The 19,668-nt window shown below is 36.8% G+C and overlaps 1 protein-coding gene and 1 non-coding gene across 9 annotated transcripts in view; both read left to right on the plus strand.

Moving 5' to 3' along the window:
- Positions 1-19,668, plus strand: part of CFAP206 (cilia and flagella associated protein 206) — a 44,180-nt gene that overhangs the window by 17,050 nt on the left and 7,462 nt on the right. For 7 of the 8 annotated variants that reach the window (XM_060616119.2, XM_060616121.2, XM_060616125.2 and 4 more), the window contains 5 exons: positions 8,449-8,568; positions 9,944-10,142; positions 12,341-12,481; positions 15,562-15,755; positions 19,100-19,243. In XM_060616119.2, coding sequence (XP_060472102.2) covers positions 8,449-8,568; positions 9,944-10,142; positions 12,341-12,481; positions 15,562-15,755; positions 19,100-19,243 — 798 coding nt within the window. The remainder of the gene's footprint in view (positions 1-8,448; positions 8,569-9,943; positions 10,143-12,340; positions 12,482-15,561; positions 15,756-19,099; positions 19,244-19,668) is intronic. The other variant, XM_060616124.2, reaches the window with a different exon arrangement.
- LOC132668064 (U6 spliceosomal RNA) lies at positions 12,722-12,828 on the plus strand. The gene has a single exon (XR_009605436.1). It is a non-coding gene; the product is annotated as a U6 spliceosomal RNA (small nuclear RNA).

The raw sequence follows: 19,668 nt of genomic DNA on the forward strand, positions 1-19,668 counted from the left end.
TGTTATTATTTTTAAAATGTTTTAATGTTTATTTATTTTTGAGAGAGAGAGAAAGAGCACAAGCAGGGGAGGGGCAGAGAGAGAGGGAGACATAGTATCCGAAGCAGCTCCAGGCTCTGAACTGTCAGCACAGAGCCCGATATGGGGCTTGAACCCATAACTGTGAGATCATGACCTGAGCCAAAGTCGGTCGCTTAACCAACTGAGCTACCCAGGATCCCCAGATAATGTTTATTATTGCCACCGTCATTGTTGTTAGGACTTAAGCAGAATGGCTCTGATTTTATTTCTGGAGGAGAACAAACTGAAGAGCTCTTATTTTTCTAGACAGTATCTCAGGTCTAAGCCCTTTGCTGCTTACTCTATTGAGAAAGTTAACTTTCTGGTCTCCCCACTCTTTGTGACTGTTTTATGCTAACTTTAGTCAGGGTCAGAATGAGTTCTCTTAATCATCTGACTCTTTTTGGCTTAGTCGGTGTTTTTGTTGTTTTGTTTTTAAATATCCAATCTTCTCCCATCAATCTACCTGAGTTACAGTTAAGGTTGCTTGTTATAGAATGGATATAGGTTAATCGGTATTATCTCTGGGTTATAAAATATGTCAGTTTATGTTGAGCTGAGAATTTTTCCTATCTATGAAATCTGTGAATATTCTTTTCTAAAGTCACATTATTTGAAAGGATGTATTAATATAACTTTTTGAAGGTTTGAATTTGATTTTAAACTTTTTTTTTTTGCCAATATTATATAAAGTTTATGTAAACATTCATTTAAAAAATTTAATTATAGCCTGGGTAAGGTAATGAGTTATTTTATTTTCTGTTAGGATTTTATCTGCTTCAGGAAACAAATTCAGATATTCTTCTTTTTTACATTTCTTTAACGTTTATTTATTTTTGAGAGACAGAGAGAGAGACAGTGTGAGTTGGAGAGGGGCAGAGAGAGAGGGAGACACAGAATCTGAAGCAGAAGCAGGTTCCAGGCTTCGAGCTGTCAGCACAGAGCCTGTTGCAAGGCTTGAACTCACGGCGGCGAGATTATGACTGGAGCTGAAGTCGGACACTTAACTGACTGAGCCACCCAGGCACCGCAACAAATTCAGATATTCTGAAAGAGACGAGGGAGGGGTGATCACAGTCTTGTTGGCTGTCTTAGCTGAAGGAACAGAATTCCATCCTCTGTGGGGCTCTGAAGTGCAAGGCAGTCACCAGAGAAAGCCACTCATTGTTATGGTGCAAGTAAATGCTGCATTTCACATGTAACATTCGTAAAATATGTAAGTCAAGACTTTAGTAGATTTCTTCTCCCTAAGCTATGTTCACAGAGCCTATTCACAGAGTAGACAACATTAGACTTCTTGATTTTTTCCTGATAATGCCAGTAAAAAAAAAAATCAGGTAGGTGGAATTTATGTTTGTTTTAGACTTGTTGAAAATGTCCATGGAACAAATTATGAGGAATTTATTAATTAAAAGGGACTGGGTGGCTTTTAAAGGAAGGGGTTAAAAATTAAAAGGGACTGGGTGGCTTTTAAAAGGAAGGGGTACCTGGGTGGCTCAGTCAGTTGAGCGTACAACTCTTGATTTCAGCTCAGGTCATGATTCCAGGGTTGTGGGATTTAGCAGCATGTCTGGCTCCACATTGAGTGTGGAGCCTGCCTGAGATTTTCTCTCTCTATCCCTCTGCCCCTTCTCTGCTCGAGAGCAGATGCTGTCCACTCGAGATGCTGTCTCTTATAAAAAAAAAAAAACAAAGAAAAGAGTGGGGAAGAAGCATGCTGGCATCATATGCTTTTCCAAAGCAGTTTTTTGACTCATTATGAACACAAATTTAAAAAAAAATTTTTTTTAACGTTTATTTATTTTTGAGACAGAGCATGAACAGGGGAGGGGCAGAGAGAAAGGGAGACACAGAATGTGAAACAGGCTCCAGGCTCTGAGCTGTCAGCACAGAGCCCGACGCGGGGCTCGAACTCACGGACCGGGAGATCGTGACCTGAGCCGAAGTCGGACGCGTAACCAACCGAGCCACCCAGGCGCTCCTGAACAAAAACTTTTAAAAAAGAGATAGCATTCCTAGAGGACAAATTTTATTATTATTTTTTTCACCAACAGTCTCATGAGAAATATGTTTAAGTGTTAGGATGCTGTCAACTTCATGGTGTCAGATACAAGTGTTTCACAATGCAAAATTTATCTTTGGCAACCAGAGCTCTTGTTTTCCTGAAGTGAGAGACCCATTTCATTTATTTCAGGAAAATACCTGCCAAATAGCTAAGGCTCAAAAGTCATAGTTTGTCAGTCAGTTGCTCTTTCAAGTAAAAATCATGTTCTGCGGGGAGAAAAGATGGTAGTTCAGCTCAAAATTCAATCAGTAAATGTTTTCCTCGAGAGAACTATGCATTTTAATATCCAGCAGATGTGTTTTATATGTACTTTCCATCCCATCTTACTGATTGTTAAAAAGCTTGTACTTATGGATCAAGATTTAGTAAAATTAATACTTTTTACTGCATCATCAAAGATATTCTTCTTAAAAATTTCTTAAAATGTTTGTTTTTGAGTGTGTGTGTGTGCGCGCGCGCGCGCGCGCGCGAGCAAGAGTGGGGGAGGGGCAGAGAGAGAGGAAGATCTAGAATCAGAAGCAGGCTCCAGGCTCTGAGCTCTCAGCACAGAGCCCAAGGCGGGCTTGAACTTTACAAGCTGCCATGAGATCATGACCTGAGGCAAAGTGGGTCACTTAACCAACTGAGACACCCAGGTGCCCTGTGCATTGTCAAAGATATTCTTAAGTGAAACTGGCTTTTTAAATTGAAATATAATTGACACATAGCATATATTGGTTTCAGTTTTACAACATAGTGATTTACAACATACACATAGTGTATGTGTATATTGCAAATTGACTACCACAATAAGTAACATCCTTCACCACACATAGTTACAAAACCTTTTTTCTTGTGATGAGAAGTTTTAAGATTTACTCTCTGCAACTTTCAAACATCTGATACAGTATTATTAGCTATAGTCACCATATTGTTACATTATATCCCCGGGACTTGTTTATCTTACCAATAAGTTTGTACTTTCTAATCTCCTTCACCCATTTCACCCACGGCCCACCCCCTGCCTATGGTAACTACTAGTCTGTTCTCTGTATTTAAAAAATTGCTTTTTATTTTTATTTTTGTAGATCCCACCTATAAGATCATACAATATTTGTCTTTCTCTCTCTGACTTATATCACTTAGCATAATGCCCTCAAGGTCCATCCATGTTGTCACAACGGGCAGGGTTTCCCTCTTTTTTTTTTTGTGACTGAATAATATTCCAGTGTGTGTGTGTGTGCGTGCGTGTGTGCGTGTGTGTGCGCGTGTGTGTGCGCGTGTGTGTCTGGGTCTGTGTGTGTACACACACCCATATGTATATGCCATATTTTCTTTATCTGTTCATTCATCAATGGTCACTTAGGTTGCTTCCATGTCTTGACTATTGTAAATAATGCTGCAATGAACATGGGGGTGCCTATGTCCTTTGGACATATACTGAGAAGTGGAATTGCTAGATCGATCATATGGTAGTTTAATTTTTTTTTTTTTTGCATTTTTTAAGTTTATTTATTTATTTTTAAATTAATTAATTTTTAAATTTACATCCAAGTTAGTTAGCATGATTTCAGGAGTAAATTCCTTAATGTCCCTTACCCATTTAGCCCATCCCCCCTCCCCAAACCCCTGTAGCAACCCTCTGTTTGTTTTCTATATTTAAGAGTCTGTTAGGTTCGGTCCCCCTCTCTGTTTTTATATTAATTTTACTTCCATTATGTTCATTGTTTTGAATGTTTTGTATCTTAAAGTCCTCATATGAGTGAAGTCATATGATATTTGTCTTTCTCTGACTGACTAATTTCGCTTAGCATAATACCCTCCAGTTCTGTCCATATAGTTGCAAATGGCTTTTTGATTGCTGAATAATACTCCATTGTACATATATACCACATTTTCTTTATCCATTCATCCATCGATGGACATTTGGGCTCTTTCCATACTTTGGCTATTGTCGATAGTGCTGCTATAAACATTGGGGTGCATGTGCCCCTTCGAAACAGCACACCTGTATCTCTTGAATAAATACCTAGTAGTGAAATTGCTAGGTTGTAGGGTAGTTCTATTTTTAATTTTTTGAGGAACTTCTATACTGTTTTCCAGAGTGGCAGCACCAGTTTGCATTCCTACCAGCCCTAACACCATTTATGAAACTAAGGCAGACTAAACTGTTAACTTCCTAGTAAGATAAAATCACAGATCCACCAGCAGTGCAAAAGAGATCTTCTTTCTCCGCATCCTCACCAACATCTGTTGTTGCCTGAGTTGTTAATGTTAGCCATTCTGACAGGTGTAAGGTGTTATCTCACTGTGATTTTGATTTGTATTTCCCTGATGATGAGTGATGTTGAGCATTTTTTCATGTGTCGGTTGGCCATCTGGATGTCTTCTTTGGAGAAGTGTCTATTCATGTCTTTTGCCCATTTCTTCACTGGATTATTTGTTTTTTGGGTGTTGAGTTTGATGAGTTCTTTATAGATTTTGGATACAAACCCTTTATCTGATATGTCATTTGCAAATCTGATATGTCATTTGCAAATATCTTCTCCCATTCCATTGATTGCCTTTTAGTTCTGCTGATTGTTTCCTTTGCTGTGCAGAAGCGTTTTATTTTATTGAGGTCCCAGTAGTTGATTTTTGCTTTTGTCTCCCTTGCCTCCGGAGACGTGTTGAGTAAGAAGTTGCTGCAGACAAGATCAAAAAGGTTTTTGCCTGCTTTCTCCTCGAGGATTTTGATGGCTTCCTGTCTTACATTTAGGTCTTATTTTGAGTTTATTTTTGTGTATGGTGAAGAAAGTGGTCCAGGTTCATTCTTCTGCATGTCGCTGTCCAGTTAGCCCAGCACCACTTGCTCAAGAGACTGTCTTTCTTCCATTGGATATTCTTTTCTGCTTTGTCAAAGATTAGTTGGCCATATGTTTGTGGGTCCATTTCTGGGTTCTCTATTCTGTTCCACTGATCTGAGTGTCTGTTCTTGTGCCAGTACCATACTGTCTTGATGATTACAGCTTTATAATACAGTTTGAGGTCTGGGATTGTGATGCCTCCTGCTTTGGTTTTCTTTTTCAAGATTGCTTTGGCTATTCGGTGTCTTTTCTGGTTCCATACAAATTTTAGGATTATTTGTTCTAGCTCTGTGAAGAGTGCTGGTGTTTTTTGATAGGGGTTACAGTGGTAGTTCTATTTTCAATTTTTTGAAGAATCTTCATACCATTTTTCATAGTGGCTGCACCAATTTATTTTCCCCACCAACAGTGCATGAGGGTTTGCTTTTCTCCACATCTTTGCTGACACTTGTTACCACTTGTCTTTTGATACTGATAGGTGTGAGGTGATCCCTCATTGTGGTTTTAATTTGCCTTTCCCTGATGGTAAGTGATGTCAAGCATTTTTCCATGTACCTGTTGGCTATTTGTATGTCTTCTTTGGAAAAATGTTATTTGGATCCTCTGGCCATTTGTTAATTGGATTGTTCGGGTTTTGTTGTTCTTGTTGTTGCTGCTGCTGTTTTTGCTGTTTATTTATAGGAGTTCTTTGTATACTTTGGATGTTAACCTCTTATCAGATATATGACTTGCAAATATTTTATCCCATTCAGCAAGTTGCCTTTCCATTTTGTTGATGGTTTCCTTTGCTGTATAGAAGCTTTTTGGTTTGTTATAGACTCACTTGTTTACTTTTGTTCTTGTTTCTTTTGCTTCTGGTGTCAAATCAAAAAAATATCACCAAGACTGATGTCAAGAGGCTTACTGCTCCATGTTTTCTTCTAGAAATTTCAGGATTTCAGGTCTTAGATTCATGTCTTTAATCCAATATGACTTGATTTTCTGTATGTTTCATTCTTTTGCACGTTGCTGTCCAGTTTTCCCAGCACCATTTATTCAAGAGACTGTCCTTTCCACATTGTATATTATTGCTTTCTTTGTCATAAATTAGTTGACCGTATATGATGGGTTTATTTCTGGGCTCTGTATTCTGTTGATCTATGTGTCTGTTTCTATGCCACTAACATACTGTTTTGATTACTATAGCTTTGCAATATAGTTTGAAATTAGGAAGCATGATGCCTCCAGCTTTGTTCTTTTCTCAAGCTTGCTTGGGTACATGGGGGTCTTTTATGGCTCCATACAAGTTAGAGGATTGTTTTTCTATTTCTTTGAAAAATGCCACTGGAATTTTTAACGTTTATTTATTTTGAGACAGAGAGAGACAGAGCATGAACGGGGGAGGGGCAGAGAGAGAGGGAGACACAGAACCGGAAGCAGGCTCCAGGCTCTGAGCCATCAGCCCAGAGCCCGATGCGGGGCTCGAACTCACGGAACGTGAGATTGTGACCTGAGCCGAAGTCGGTCACCCAACCGACTGAGCCACCCAGGCGCCCCATCCACTGGAATTTTTATAGGAATTGCACTGAATCTATAGATGGATTTGGGTAGTATGGACATTTTAACAATATTAACTCTTCCCGTCCATGAACACAGACTGTCTTTCTACTTATTTGTGAGGACCATTTTACACTAAAACTTCCACATAGTTGTCAACAAGTTCTTTTTGATAAAATGTTAACAGAGTGATTGTTTTAGGTCATAATCAGGAAAAATCAAGTATTTCTGTATGCCTACTCTGTTGGTGTCCTCTGAAAGCATAGCTCTGGGGAGGAAGTCTAGAGTATTTTCAATTATAGATTTAATGAAGTCATGTATTGAATGTAACTTTTACTTTGGAGAGCATATTATTTCTGTTTCTTGTTGCTGTTGCACAAATCTGAAGAGACTTTAGGGACCCCATTTTCATATTTTATTTTTATTTTTAAGTTTATTTATTTTGAGAGACAGAGACAGCATGAGTGGGGAGGGTCAGACAGTGAGGGAGAGAGAGAGAGAGAGAGAGAGAGTGAGAATCTCAAGTAGGCTCCATGCTGTCAGCGTAGAACCCAACGTGGGGCTCGAACTCATGAGACTGTGAGATCATGACCTGAGACGAAACCGAGAGTCAGACACTTAACTGAGTGAGCCACCCAGACACCCCTCATATTTGATTTCTAAAACAAAACTAACAAACAAGGGGGAAAACTCTATGAGGTAGGCAAGGGACCTATTAGATGGGATAGATAGGATTACATGGAGCATGTAGCAAGGGGAAGGAGATGCTTAAAGAAAAGTATAGGTAAAATTAAAACAGGATGCATGTTAAGATCTGTGAATAAAATATTTCATTAGTTGAAATACAATAATATTTGATATTTTAAAAGAAGTAATATTTTTGTCAATTAAAAATAGTCTAGTAGGGGTGCCTGGGTGGCTCATTCTGGTAGTCTGACTCTTGATTTCTGCTCTGCTCCTGATCTCACGTTCAGTGAGATTGAGCCCCGCTTCTCGCTCTGTGCTGACAGCATGGAGCTGGCTTGGGATTCTCTCTCTTCCTCCCTCTCTCTGCCCCTCCTTTGCTCGTGTGTGCACAATGCACTCTCTCTCTCTCTGTCTCTCTCTCAAAATAAATAAACTTAAAAAAAATAGTCTAGTAAAGCATATACTTGGGCTCATATTTGAAGACTCAAATACATTTTTTTTTCCTCCAAGTAACTGTCACTCTTTTACAATGTACTGATAAACCCATACCACCGCTATTTCTGGTCACATCTTAGACAGTACAATATAATGGGTAAGAGCTGGGTTCTGGGCTCCATTGGTCTGGGATAGAACCATGATTCCACCCTTTATTAGCTGTGTATCCTTGGGCACTTTACTTACCTGTCTACATCTTAGTTTTCTTATTTATACTTACGTCCTTTTTGTACTTATAAGTATTTACTATGATGCTTAGCACATAGAATAAATGTTAGTAATTATTTCAGATTCAGCATTTAATACCTTATTTTCAGATTACTATTGTCATATCAGAAATACATTGTTTTTCTTTCAGTGATGTGATTTTTAAGATGTTCTGCATTCTTGGATGTAATTTTAAAAAAATCTTGGTATCAAAATTGTTTTCAGAGGAACACCTCATTAATTTTATCATTAAGCAGTGGGAAAATAACAGCTGAACAAAGTTGTGTCGTAGGATCCCCTTCTCAGGAATGCAGTTATACTGCCTGTCAAAGAATACCTTGAGAAAAAGAATACTTTTGGGAAAAAATTATAGCTATTGTATTTCAAAAGATTCATCTATCCAACAAATATTTCTGGAGTGCCGTTGGCACACCAGCACTGTTCTTGGTTTGCAGATACCATGGAGAATAGAATTTCTGCTCCCGTTGTGCTTAGGAGCAGGTCGGGCTTAAAACACATGAATTTTTTAGTGACGTTATAAAAATATTAATGCAAATTATGTTGTTTTCACAGTCAGATATAATTACCTGTGCTCAAGAAGTAGAAATGATGATAAAGCAGTTAGGAGCCCAACTGGAACAATTAAAAATGACTGTAAAATCAAAGACTGCTGTCCCAACATCACAAGTCTTTGTAAGTATTTGCCATCAACTTTGACCTTGCTTAAGAGTGAATATACCTTTGAGTCCTATACAATCGAATCATAAGTAATCATAATTATAGTTAATCACTAAAAATATAATATTGGTTTTTGTACAAGTTGATCCTGTTCTTTATGGTTGTTTTGTAATAACCGTGTAAGTTGGATGCGGGACTTCCCTCTGCAGGCAGTTGCTACTAAAGGAAACGCGGGTATATATTATGATAGCCATAATACCAGCACGGGCTGTGGCAACAAAACGAATCTGTAATGCAGTGTTGAGAACACGTTCACAGTGGCTGGTTAGAGATTGCCTTCAGCCAAGGGGTGATGTGACTTGTGTCCTTTATGAAGAGACAGAGGATAATCCCTGTGTTTACCAGGCCTGCACTTACACTGACTTTCTGATTATCTGTACCATCTTAGGGGCAAATCTGGTAGCCCAAAGGAGATGTAGGGTGCACATGCAATATTTTATAGAGCATTTTGAGGCCTTGACAATTTTGTGTAACCATTCCCAATGTTAGGTTTTAAAAGCCAAGAAACAAAAGGCTAAGTTGTTTTACCTATGAGTAGGGCCTAATTAGTTTCTGTATATGTTTATTCAATAAGTCAGTGACCTTTAGTATGAATAAAAAACATTTTATCTCATGGCACCTGGTGGCTCAGTAGGTTAAATATCCGACTCTTGATTTCTGCTCAGGCCATGATCTCCTGGTTCATGGATTTGAGCCCCGTGTCGGGCTCTGTGCTGACAATGTGGAGCCTACTTGGGATTCTCTCTCTCTCCCTCTCTCTCTGCCCCTCCCCCAATCTCCCTCCCTCTCTCTCTCTCTCTCTCTCTCTCTCTCTCAGCCTCTCCCCAAAATAAATAATATAAACATTAAAAAAAGTTTTTATCTCACTGATCTAAAATCTTTAACTTGCAGCTCACAAGATATGCCTCAAGATATATCTGTAGACTTTCAGGTTCTTTTAATCATGATTGAACCAGATTAATCTAATAGTAATGAGTCATATTTAACTTTTTTACAAAAAGAAGATATTTTCCTCTTGGCTTTTTGAGGTCAAGCATCCATAAATCTTTCTTAGGTGATCGATGTGTTTGGCTTTTTGGGTGGGGGAGGGGGTAAATTAACTTTATGACAATCACACCAACACGAATAGTTTGAGATAAAATACAAGTTTTTTTTCTCATAATTTATGAATCCTATTGCTATGTAGATTTTATTGTTTAACTTCACAAGACTTTGACTTGTCTTCAGAAGAATTTCTTTACTAACACAAATTTGTTTTTGTTTTTAAGAGCACAGTGATTTGTAATTCTATTAAACAGTTACATTTTAAACATTCTTTTCTCTTCTTCAGCCCATCTTCATTGCACTTTCCAATCTGTGGACTAGCTTCCAGGATGAAACTGTTTTGATTAGTGTCCTCAGTAATTTGACAACTCACCTTGAGCCATTCTTGGGTGCTCATGAACTCCTCTTTCCTGAGAAAGTAATGCAGAATCTTCTTGATGGGCTGACTGTGAAGACTGATGTGTGTAGGATGAAGGAACACATGGGTAATAGAAACCATCCTTGACTTCCTCTTCCTCTTAAAAGTGCCTCTAGAATAAAGGCACTCTTTTAAAATTTTCACGCTTGGGGCACCTGGCTGGGTCAGTCAGTGGAGCATCCAACGCTTGATCTTGGGGTCATGAGTTAGAGCCCCATGTTGAGCATAAAGTTTGTTTTTAAAAAAAGTAAAATTTTCATGCTCTATCCTTTTGATAAGGTATTAAACATCTTTCTTGATTAAAAGAGTACTAATGTTCATTATGAAAAGTGCAGGAAACAGAAAATGTGTAAGCTAAGTACCTTACTATCCAGTAATAAGCATTCTTTTGTAAAAAAAAAAATTAATGTTTATTTATTTATTTTGAGACAGAGAGCAAGTGGGGAGGTGAAGAGAGAGAATCCCAAGCAGGTTCCACACTATAAGTGCAGAGCCCAATGCAGGACTCGATCTCACAGACCATGAGATCGTGATCTGAGCCAAGGTCATGATCTGAGCCGAAATCAAGAGTCGGCTGCTTAACCTACTGAGCCACCCAGGTGCCCCCAATAATAAGCATTCTTAATGTTATTGTCAGGGTTTTGGTTAGCAATGATTTTCCTTGCTTATGTGTTTCTGTTGTAGTCTTAGTGATCTTATTATTGATTTATAGTAGGAGAAGATATTAATGTTTGCCATATTTAGACCTCTATTTCTTTAGCATGTCATTTGCCATATATCTACCTCAGATTCAGGCTGAAATTTATAAATCAATGAAATTTATCCCTGTAAAATTGAGCTTATTTTAGACCCTTTAAGAGATGCACTGATTCTTATAAGAAGGCTGTCTTTATCAACAAACTACTTTTTACTTTTTTGGTATCTTTTGTCTTAAAGACAATGGGAAGTTCTTGAGAAATGCCAAAATAGAGTCTGGGCATTGTTGCCTAAAAAGAAAGTTTTTTCCAGAAAATGAGATTTGATAATTTACTCTCTAAATTTCTTTTACAAATTCAAATTTTGTATAAGTGGAAAATAAAAATGAAGTTGTAATTTCCATTCTTCAACTACCGGACTTAAAAAATAAACTTGAAAACTAAATTAGAAAGACTGAAAAGCATCCTTCCAGGTAAAGTTTTTCCTACTTATTTTATTGTATTAAAACAACATATCTACACAAATACCAAGTGAAATTAAAAAGTTAAAGTCACTTAGGGGCGCCTGGGTGGCTCAGTTGTTTAAGTGTCTGACTTCGGCTCAGGTAATGGTCTCACAGTTCGTGGGTTTGGGCCCCGCATCTGGCTCTGTGCTGACAACTCAGAGCTTGGAGCCTGCTTTGAATTCTGTAACTCCCTCTCCCTCTGCCCCTTCCCGGCTCGTGCTCTCATCTCTCAAAAATAAATAAATGTTAAAAAAAAATTTAAAAAAAGGTTAAAGTCACTTCAGCAGTAAATATTAAACTACTTCAACAGTAGATTTTAAACTCACCATTATTGGCAAGACAGTTTACTTCTTGGAGTTAAACATGTCGCTTTCCACTATATGTCACAACTTTTTATTCACCAGAACACTATTTATCATGTTACTGCTCCAGTGAATTGGGAGACCGAATGTTCTTCTAAAAGAATTTAATTAACACTTGCCACATCTCCTCTCTGTTTTGAGGCTTTCAGGCATATCAGGAAAAAAGAAGGAAGGTTTATTTTCCCCAAAGTATGCATTTACTTCTAGTTGTAGTCACAAGGGCATTTGTGGTATTGCTGTTTTGATGTAGAGCCAGACCCAGAAGTATAGTAGGATTGCCAAAGCTAAGAACCTTTGGGATCAGTGTTTTACAAATATGTGTTTTTGTTTGTGTAAAAAATGTGGACTATTTGTTTATCACATGTAAATAAGTAAGCCAGCCACCATTAGGAAGGATTTTTAAAAGTGTAAAGAACAAAGATTGTGCACCTTGTTATCAAAATTAAATTACCAAGAGAGATTTCCTTGAAGCTTTCTGCTCAGAACATTCTCAGCTATTTCAGGAAACAATAGTCCTAGTATAGGAGCATCACATTTAAAGAATTTGCCCACCTAGTGTATTATGAAGAGCCATACAGTCTTGAATGAAGTTGATTTCTCTCTATTTTAGTCACACAACAGCCAGTCTTTTCTGCATATTTTCTTGGGTTGTTTACTCTTCTCCTTGACTGAAGTTTTTCTTGTCCTCCTCTTTTATTTTAGAAGATAGAGTACGTCCAGTGGATTTCAGAAAACAAGAATGGCTTTTCCCAGAAACAACGGCCAATTTTGATAAATTGTTAATTCAGTATCGAGGATTTTGTGCTTATACATTTGCTACAACAGATGGTCTTCTTCTTCCAGGTATATTGTGGGAAATGATATTGCTTTGACTTCCCATTTTTTCTTTAAATAAAGCTGTCCTTGTCACTTACTTATTCATTTTTTTTTCACTTATCATTTTTTAAAACTTTATGGGATCTGACGGTGAACTAGGAAAGGAGCCACAAAGATGATCCAGACCAAAATCTTCATTTTTGAAGTGCTCACAGAATAATCCGGTGGACTGACATAAACAAGAATTACACACAAATGATAAGTGAGGTGCTCGCTTCGGCAGCACATATACTAAAATCAGAGCAATACAGAGAAGATCAGCATGGCCCCTGCGCAAGGATGACATGCAAATTCATGAAGCTTCCACATTTAGAAACGAAAACAAATAAGTGATAGAATGTGTATATAATGAAATCTGGATGCTACATTATCATAAAAGAGGGATGACTCATATGGCCAATGAGGGACTCCAGAAATTCACATGGCGTTACTAAAATAGATCATCTTCCAAAGTAATTAGTTGGAAGAGCAACACTAATTTGGCTGATTATGTTTATTAAAAAAATACTCTGTTGCTTTATGGTTGTGTTCTATTAACATAGATCAGGATTTCTGTATAAGTCAGATCCACCTAAGGAAATGGCCAATATTTTATCAAGTAAAATCTCTCTGTGTATATTACTAGAGCTTCTCCCCTAACAAAGAGTAAGTCAGAAATTGAGGTGAAATAAATTATTATCCAAAAAGTGCTGTGTGAATTGGAAATAAAAAGTCAGCTAGGGCTAGAATGAAAACAGTTGGACAAAATTATTTCTGATTTACCTTACACCATTAACCTCTTTTTTCCTTTTCTTCTTTCTTTGTCATTTCTTTTGTTATATTTCGTAGTTGGATATTACTTTTTTTATTAGAAAGAATTATAGGAACTACATACAGGCTACAGAACATGCATACTGACTTTTTTTTAAGTTTATTTTTGAGAGAGAGAAAGAGAGTGCGTGTGAGGGGAGGGGCAGAGAGAGAAGGTGAGAGAGAGAATTCTAAACAGGCTCTTGTATTGTCAGCACAGAGCCCAATGCAGGGCTCCAACTCACGAGCTGTGAGATCATGACCTGAGCCAAAACCAAGAATTGGACTCTTCAACTGACTGAGCCACCAAGATGCCCCTGACTCATTTTTTATGGTATTAGATTTTTCATAATGGAAGTAAGAGGTTTACCATAGGGAGCTGAGAGAATAGTATTCTGAGGCCCCATGAGGGTCAGTGATACTGGTGGGGGGGGGGGGTAACAATCAAAAGCCGTGAAGAAATAAGAAGTGATGGAATATAGATGGTTTCTTTCTTTCCTTCTCTTCTCTTCTTTTCTCTTTTCCTTTTCTTTCCCCTTCCTTCCTTCTTTCCTTCTTCCTTCCTTCTTCCCTTCCTTCCTTCCTTCCTTCCTTCCATCCATCCATGCATCCATCCATGCATCATCCATCCATCCATCCATCACAAATAAGAAAGGAAGGGAGTCACAAGAGACACAAACGCAAAGAACCATAGCTGTAGGGTGATGACAGAGGTAGCATGATATAATTGAAAAAGCTATGGGCTAAGGTTCAGGAGAGCCTGGCTTCTAGTCCAGGAGGTCTGTTTGGCCCCTTCAAGCTTCCACTATCTGGGATTCTAATAAAGAGAGAGAAATAGGAAAGTAGAAGAGCTTGTGGGGCTATGGGTTTCGGAATCCTCTCTCAATAAGCTAGCCCTGACTACTTTGTTCACTACATTATTTCTGTTTGCTACATTATTTTCTGGGCAGCAGCAAACTGCACTAACTCAGAGGAATTCTGTAGGACTTTTCCCCTTCCATTCAGGACTCCAGACCACATGACTTAAATCCCAAGGCTTACTAACTAGTTAGGATCCTTTTCAATGACTACACCGGTTTTATTGCCAATCACTTTCCCTTGCCTACTCAAGCCTCACTGGCTTTCTTGTTATTCTTGAACATCTCAAGCCCATTTTCACCTCAGAGCCTTTATGCTTGCTATTTATTCCCTCTACTTGGAAAACTCTGTCTATCCCCCAGATAGCTACATACCTTGCTCCTTCATTTTATTTAGCATTCCTAGATCACCCAATTTAAAATATCAACCACACCCTTCTTCCTTTTATTATGTGTTTAACAAGCTTATTTTTTTTTTTTTGAGGGTGGGGGGGGAATGAATCTTAAGCAGGCTCCACACCCAGCACGGAACCCAATGCGGGACTCAATCTCATGACCTGAGATCGTGACTTGAGCTGAAATCAAGAATCGGACACTTAACTGGCCAGGTGCCCCTTGGCTTTATTTTTAACCTTTTTTTGCAGTACTCTCTGGCCTATGGTATATTTGTTGATTTGTTGAGAGCAGCAATTTTGTTTTTATTTCCTTAGTGCCAGGAATAGGGCCAATAAATTTTGTTGAACAAATGAAAAAATAAATAAGGCAGTACTATTGTTTCATATATAATTCCCACCAACTATGTGGATATTTAATAACCCTTATTTTTGTAGTATCTGTTCACAGTGGGAAATACTTTCTAACATAGAGACTTGTATTTTGGGGATGCCTGGTTGGCTTGGTCGATGGAGCATGCAGCTCTTGATCTTGGGGTCATGAGTTTGAGCCCCATGTTGGGTGTAGAGATTACTTAAAAGTAAAAATCTTAAAAAAAAAAAAAGGAAACGTATTTTGGGTAAGTTGTCCCATTTTTGTAGTTTTTATAGAATTATTTTTAAAACAATGCTTATAGTAGTTAGTTTAAAGGAGTTTTGAAACTACGAGATGACTATGTGCCTTCCCATAAAAGATTTTCAAACATTTTAGATCTGTATAGTAAAATAATTTTTACATAAAACCATTCGTTAAAATTAATTTAATATGAATTTCACATAAAATAGAATTTAACAAAATGTATAATTTAAAATTGCTAATTTTAGCATTTTAACAAAATGAAAACATGTTAAATATGCATAAGTCATATGTTAAATATGCAGTATGTAGGGGATGATTCTATGGATGTATTATAAACATAGAATCACTTACTATTTTATATCTCATTCATTTCCTTTTCTTAATTTTCAGGAAATCCAGCAATTGGAATTTTGAAATATAAAGAAAAGTATTACACTTTTAATACCAGAGATGCTGCATATTTATTTGCAGAAAGTCCTGAAAATTATATTGATTTAATTAAGGAAAAAGCAAAAAAAAATGCAGAATTAATTCAGCTACTGGAACTTCATCAACAGTTCGAAACCCTCATTCCATATTCTCAGGTAAGCAGAGTCAGTATTTTAAGAATTTATGACATTTAAAAGTATAGTTAATTAGAAAGTTATACATTGTTGTTCCAAAGTCCAAACAGAGACTGGATCAGAAGAGGGCCTTTAATGCTATTGGAAAGAGATTCACCCCGAAGAAGGAAACTAATGAAATCCACAAAGAATAATGAAAACAAGATAAGGAGTCAAATTGATAAATTAGACTGGAAAAATCTGGAAGAGAAAGACTACGTTTAGATAAATAACTGAGTCTGTAGGATTTCCTTATCTAAAATTAAAGAACTTAGCACAGATAACACAGGTGATAACTTAGAGTTGTAAGATAATACTTTCTGATATATTTTATTACCTGATAGGGTAAGCTCTTTCCTTTGCCTTGTATTTTTTCAAAATTGTCTTAGTCATGCATGGTAGTTTTCCTAATAAATTTGCTAAGTTTCCCCCAAAATCTTACTGAGATTTTAACTGGAAATGAATTAAAATAATAAAAGAATTTTTATGTTTATTATATTAGGTTGTCCCATTCATAGTACCATTTAGTTTTTTTTAATAATTACTAGTTTCATTAATTATATCTTAATAAAGCTTAATGGTTTTAGTTCTATTTTCTACTGTGCCCACTTCTAAAACTGTATGTGATCCCAGCAGTGGCTGGTGATGCTAATATTAATACATGGTTTTCCCCCTCAGTATGATGACCCCTCCATTGAGTTAACAATTCTCATATGGAATGGGTTTGTTTCTAGGCTTTTAATTGTGTTCCACTGGCTTGTGCTCTCCCAGTTTTGTATTTCATTCTGTTTTTTTAAAGCTTATTTATTTATTTTGAGAAAGAGAGAGAGCGAGTACAGGCAGGGAAGGGGCAGAGAAAGAGGGAGAGGGAGAAAGAATCCCAAGCAGGGTCCACACTGCTAGCGCAGAACCCCGTATATGGGGTTTGAACCCATGAACTTAATATGGGAGGTGTATTTTGGGAGGGGAAAACCTAACATCACTCATTCCTAAGTCAAATGCCCCTCTCCAATTTTCACAATTGGTAGCCTATGTGAATACTTTGACCTGAGCCGAAACCAGGAGTTAGATGCTCAACCGACTGAGCCACCCAGGCACCCCTCTGTTTTTCATTCTTTTTGTGATGTCTTCTCATGAATGAAAGTTTTTCATTTTAATATGTCATTTATTAATCTTTTCTTCACATCTCAAATTTTGTCTTGTTTAAGAAATCTTCATGTATCTTAGATCATAAAAATATTCTCCTATATTGTTTTGTAAAAAAATATGGATTTTGGATTTGCCTTTCACACCTGACTCTTTAATTGACTTGGATTTGATTTTTGTGTCTATTGGGAGGTGAAGATCCAATTTTAATTTTTTTTCTATTTGAGTAATGAATTTTCCCAGACCATTTGTTCAGTACTCTTTCCTTTCTCCATATCTATAGTGTCTTATATGCACAGGCTTAATTTTTAATCTCTCTATTCTATTCAGCTCAATTTTTAAAAAATTCCTGTATCTATATCTTACTATAGCTTTATAGTAAGTTTTGATACCTAGTAGAGTGAGTTCTCCCACCCTTTCCTCTCTAAAGGATCTTGGCTATACTTGAGTCTTTACTTTCCATATAAATTTGAGAATTTATATTGTCAGGTTCCATAAAAAACCTTGAAGGAATTATGAATTTGCATGTCTATAGACAAGAATTATTTGACCATGCCACCACTTATTTATAACTTACAGAGTTGTAAGATACTTCAAAGACAGTGAAAGGTTAGAATCAGATCATCAGAAATGTATGCTATATGTAGATAATGCATAGTTTTCCATTAAACAATTTTCCCCTATATTTTGGGTCTTGTTTTTTTCCTTTCTTTCTGTGTATTTAATTCCCAGCTCTTCTTCAGTGACCTTAAGTACCTATGGAAGTGAGTTTTCTCCCTTCATATTTCAAAGTTGTAGTTCTTATAATTATTTACTTGCCATTTACTTGTACTGTGTAATATTGCTAATCATCTTGCAACATGTTTTTATCTACCCAACTATATCACAACATCGTTCTGAAGGCAAAAAAAAATTATATCTTATGTTAGGTGGTAGGCAATCAGTAATTATCTCCTGTTTGATTTGAGTAAGAAGTTAATCTTACATGGCATATATATATATATGTGTGTGTGTGTGTGTGTGTGTGTGTGTGTGTGTATGTATATGTACATATGTACATATGTATATGTAATCTTACATGGCATATATATGTGTGTATGTATATGTATATACATATATATACACACACATATACACATATATGTGTATATATATACACATATACATATATATACACATACATACAATGAAATATTACTCAGGCATAACAAAGAATGAAACCTTGCCATTTGTAACAACATGGATGGATCAAGAGGATGTAATGCCAAGTGAAATAAGGCAGTCAGAGAAAGACAAATACCATATGATTTCATTCATATGTGGAGTTTAAGAAACAAAAGCAAATGGGCAAAGAGATAAAGATACAAAAAAACCAGACTGTTAAATACAGAGAACAAACTTGTGGTTGTTAGAGGAGAGGTAGGTGAGGAGATGGGTGAAATAGGTGAAGGGAATTAAGAGTCCACTTATCGTGATGAGTACAGAGTAATGTATAGAATTGTTGAATCACTATATTATACACCTGAAACTAATATAACACTGGGTTAGTTACACTGGAATTAAAAAAAAAGTTAATCTGTCCCTCCTGTGCACTATGATCTGAGTTCCTTAAACCTCTACCACCCTCTCCAGCAACTTCATATATAGCACAATCATATCTTATTTAGCCTGGAATTAATATTTAATATTTTAATAGTGAGCTTGTGGGTATCCCAGCAGAAAATCAAAATATCCAACTAAAACAAAACCAAGTGTATGCATAGTTTGGGGTTTAGATATATCCTAAAGATGTTTTGATACTTTAAACAAATGTGATTCATATTTAACATTTAATGGCTATTTTAAACTTCAGTCAGTTTTCAACAAAGTATTCATGTATGCTACCGATTGTGAAAATTGGAGAGGGGCATTTGACTTGAATGAGTGATGTTAGGTTTTCCCCTCCCAAAATATACCTCCCATATTAAGTTCACAAAGTCAGGTACAAAGAAAGCCATAATGCCCAGGAAAATTATCACATTTAGTTCACTACTATTAGCTTATTTTCTCTGCTGTCTTTATGAGTATATTCCATGTTGAAAAATTCTTATTTTTCTAATCTTTTTGTCAGTTTATTTTTAGTTATCTCTAAATAATGCTGCTTTTTAATAAATACTAATTACAGAACTTCATTTCTTTAGATGAAAGATGTTGACAAACATCATATAAAACCAATTACAAAGTGTGAAAGTAGCACACAAACAGATACGCACATATTGCCACCAACGATTGTGAGATCATATGAGTGGAATGAATGGGAATTGAGAAGAAAAGCTATAAAATTGGTTTGTAACAATATTTTCTAAAATTATTTATAGGTTGGGGAATTTGTTTTCTTCAGCTAAGACAGCAGAAGAGATGATATTTTGTACATGTGTTACATTCAGCCACAAATTAAAGCAGAATTAGTCCCAAAAGTTACAGGTCCAGGGCACAGGACCAAAAGGGATTGTTTTGGTACGAGCAGGGTGGGTCTCTCAAGGGTAGTTGTTGTGATAAGATGGCAATAGATGTTCTAGATTCATTGAATCAATTTCTAGAAAATAGGCATGCTGTCCAACAATTTCTACCAGCGTCCCTGGCCTCTAGCTTTCCTTGTTTCTGCTCCTGTGGCTTCCATGGGTGTACACACTGGCCATTTACTTGGAACTCTGCCTCATCTTTCTTCTTTCTCGCTTCAGCCTGTGTATTTGCTTCTCCCTCCACTTGG

This window comes from Panthera onca, chromosome B2 (assembly GCF_046562875.1).
Source record: "Panthera onca isolate mPanOnc1 chromosome B2, mPanOnc1 haplotype 2, whole genome shotgun sequence".
Taxonomy (NCBI): Eukaryota; Metazoa; Chordata; class Mammalia; order Carnivora; family Felidae; genus Panthera; species Panthera onca.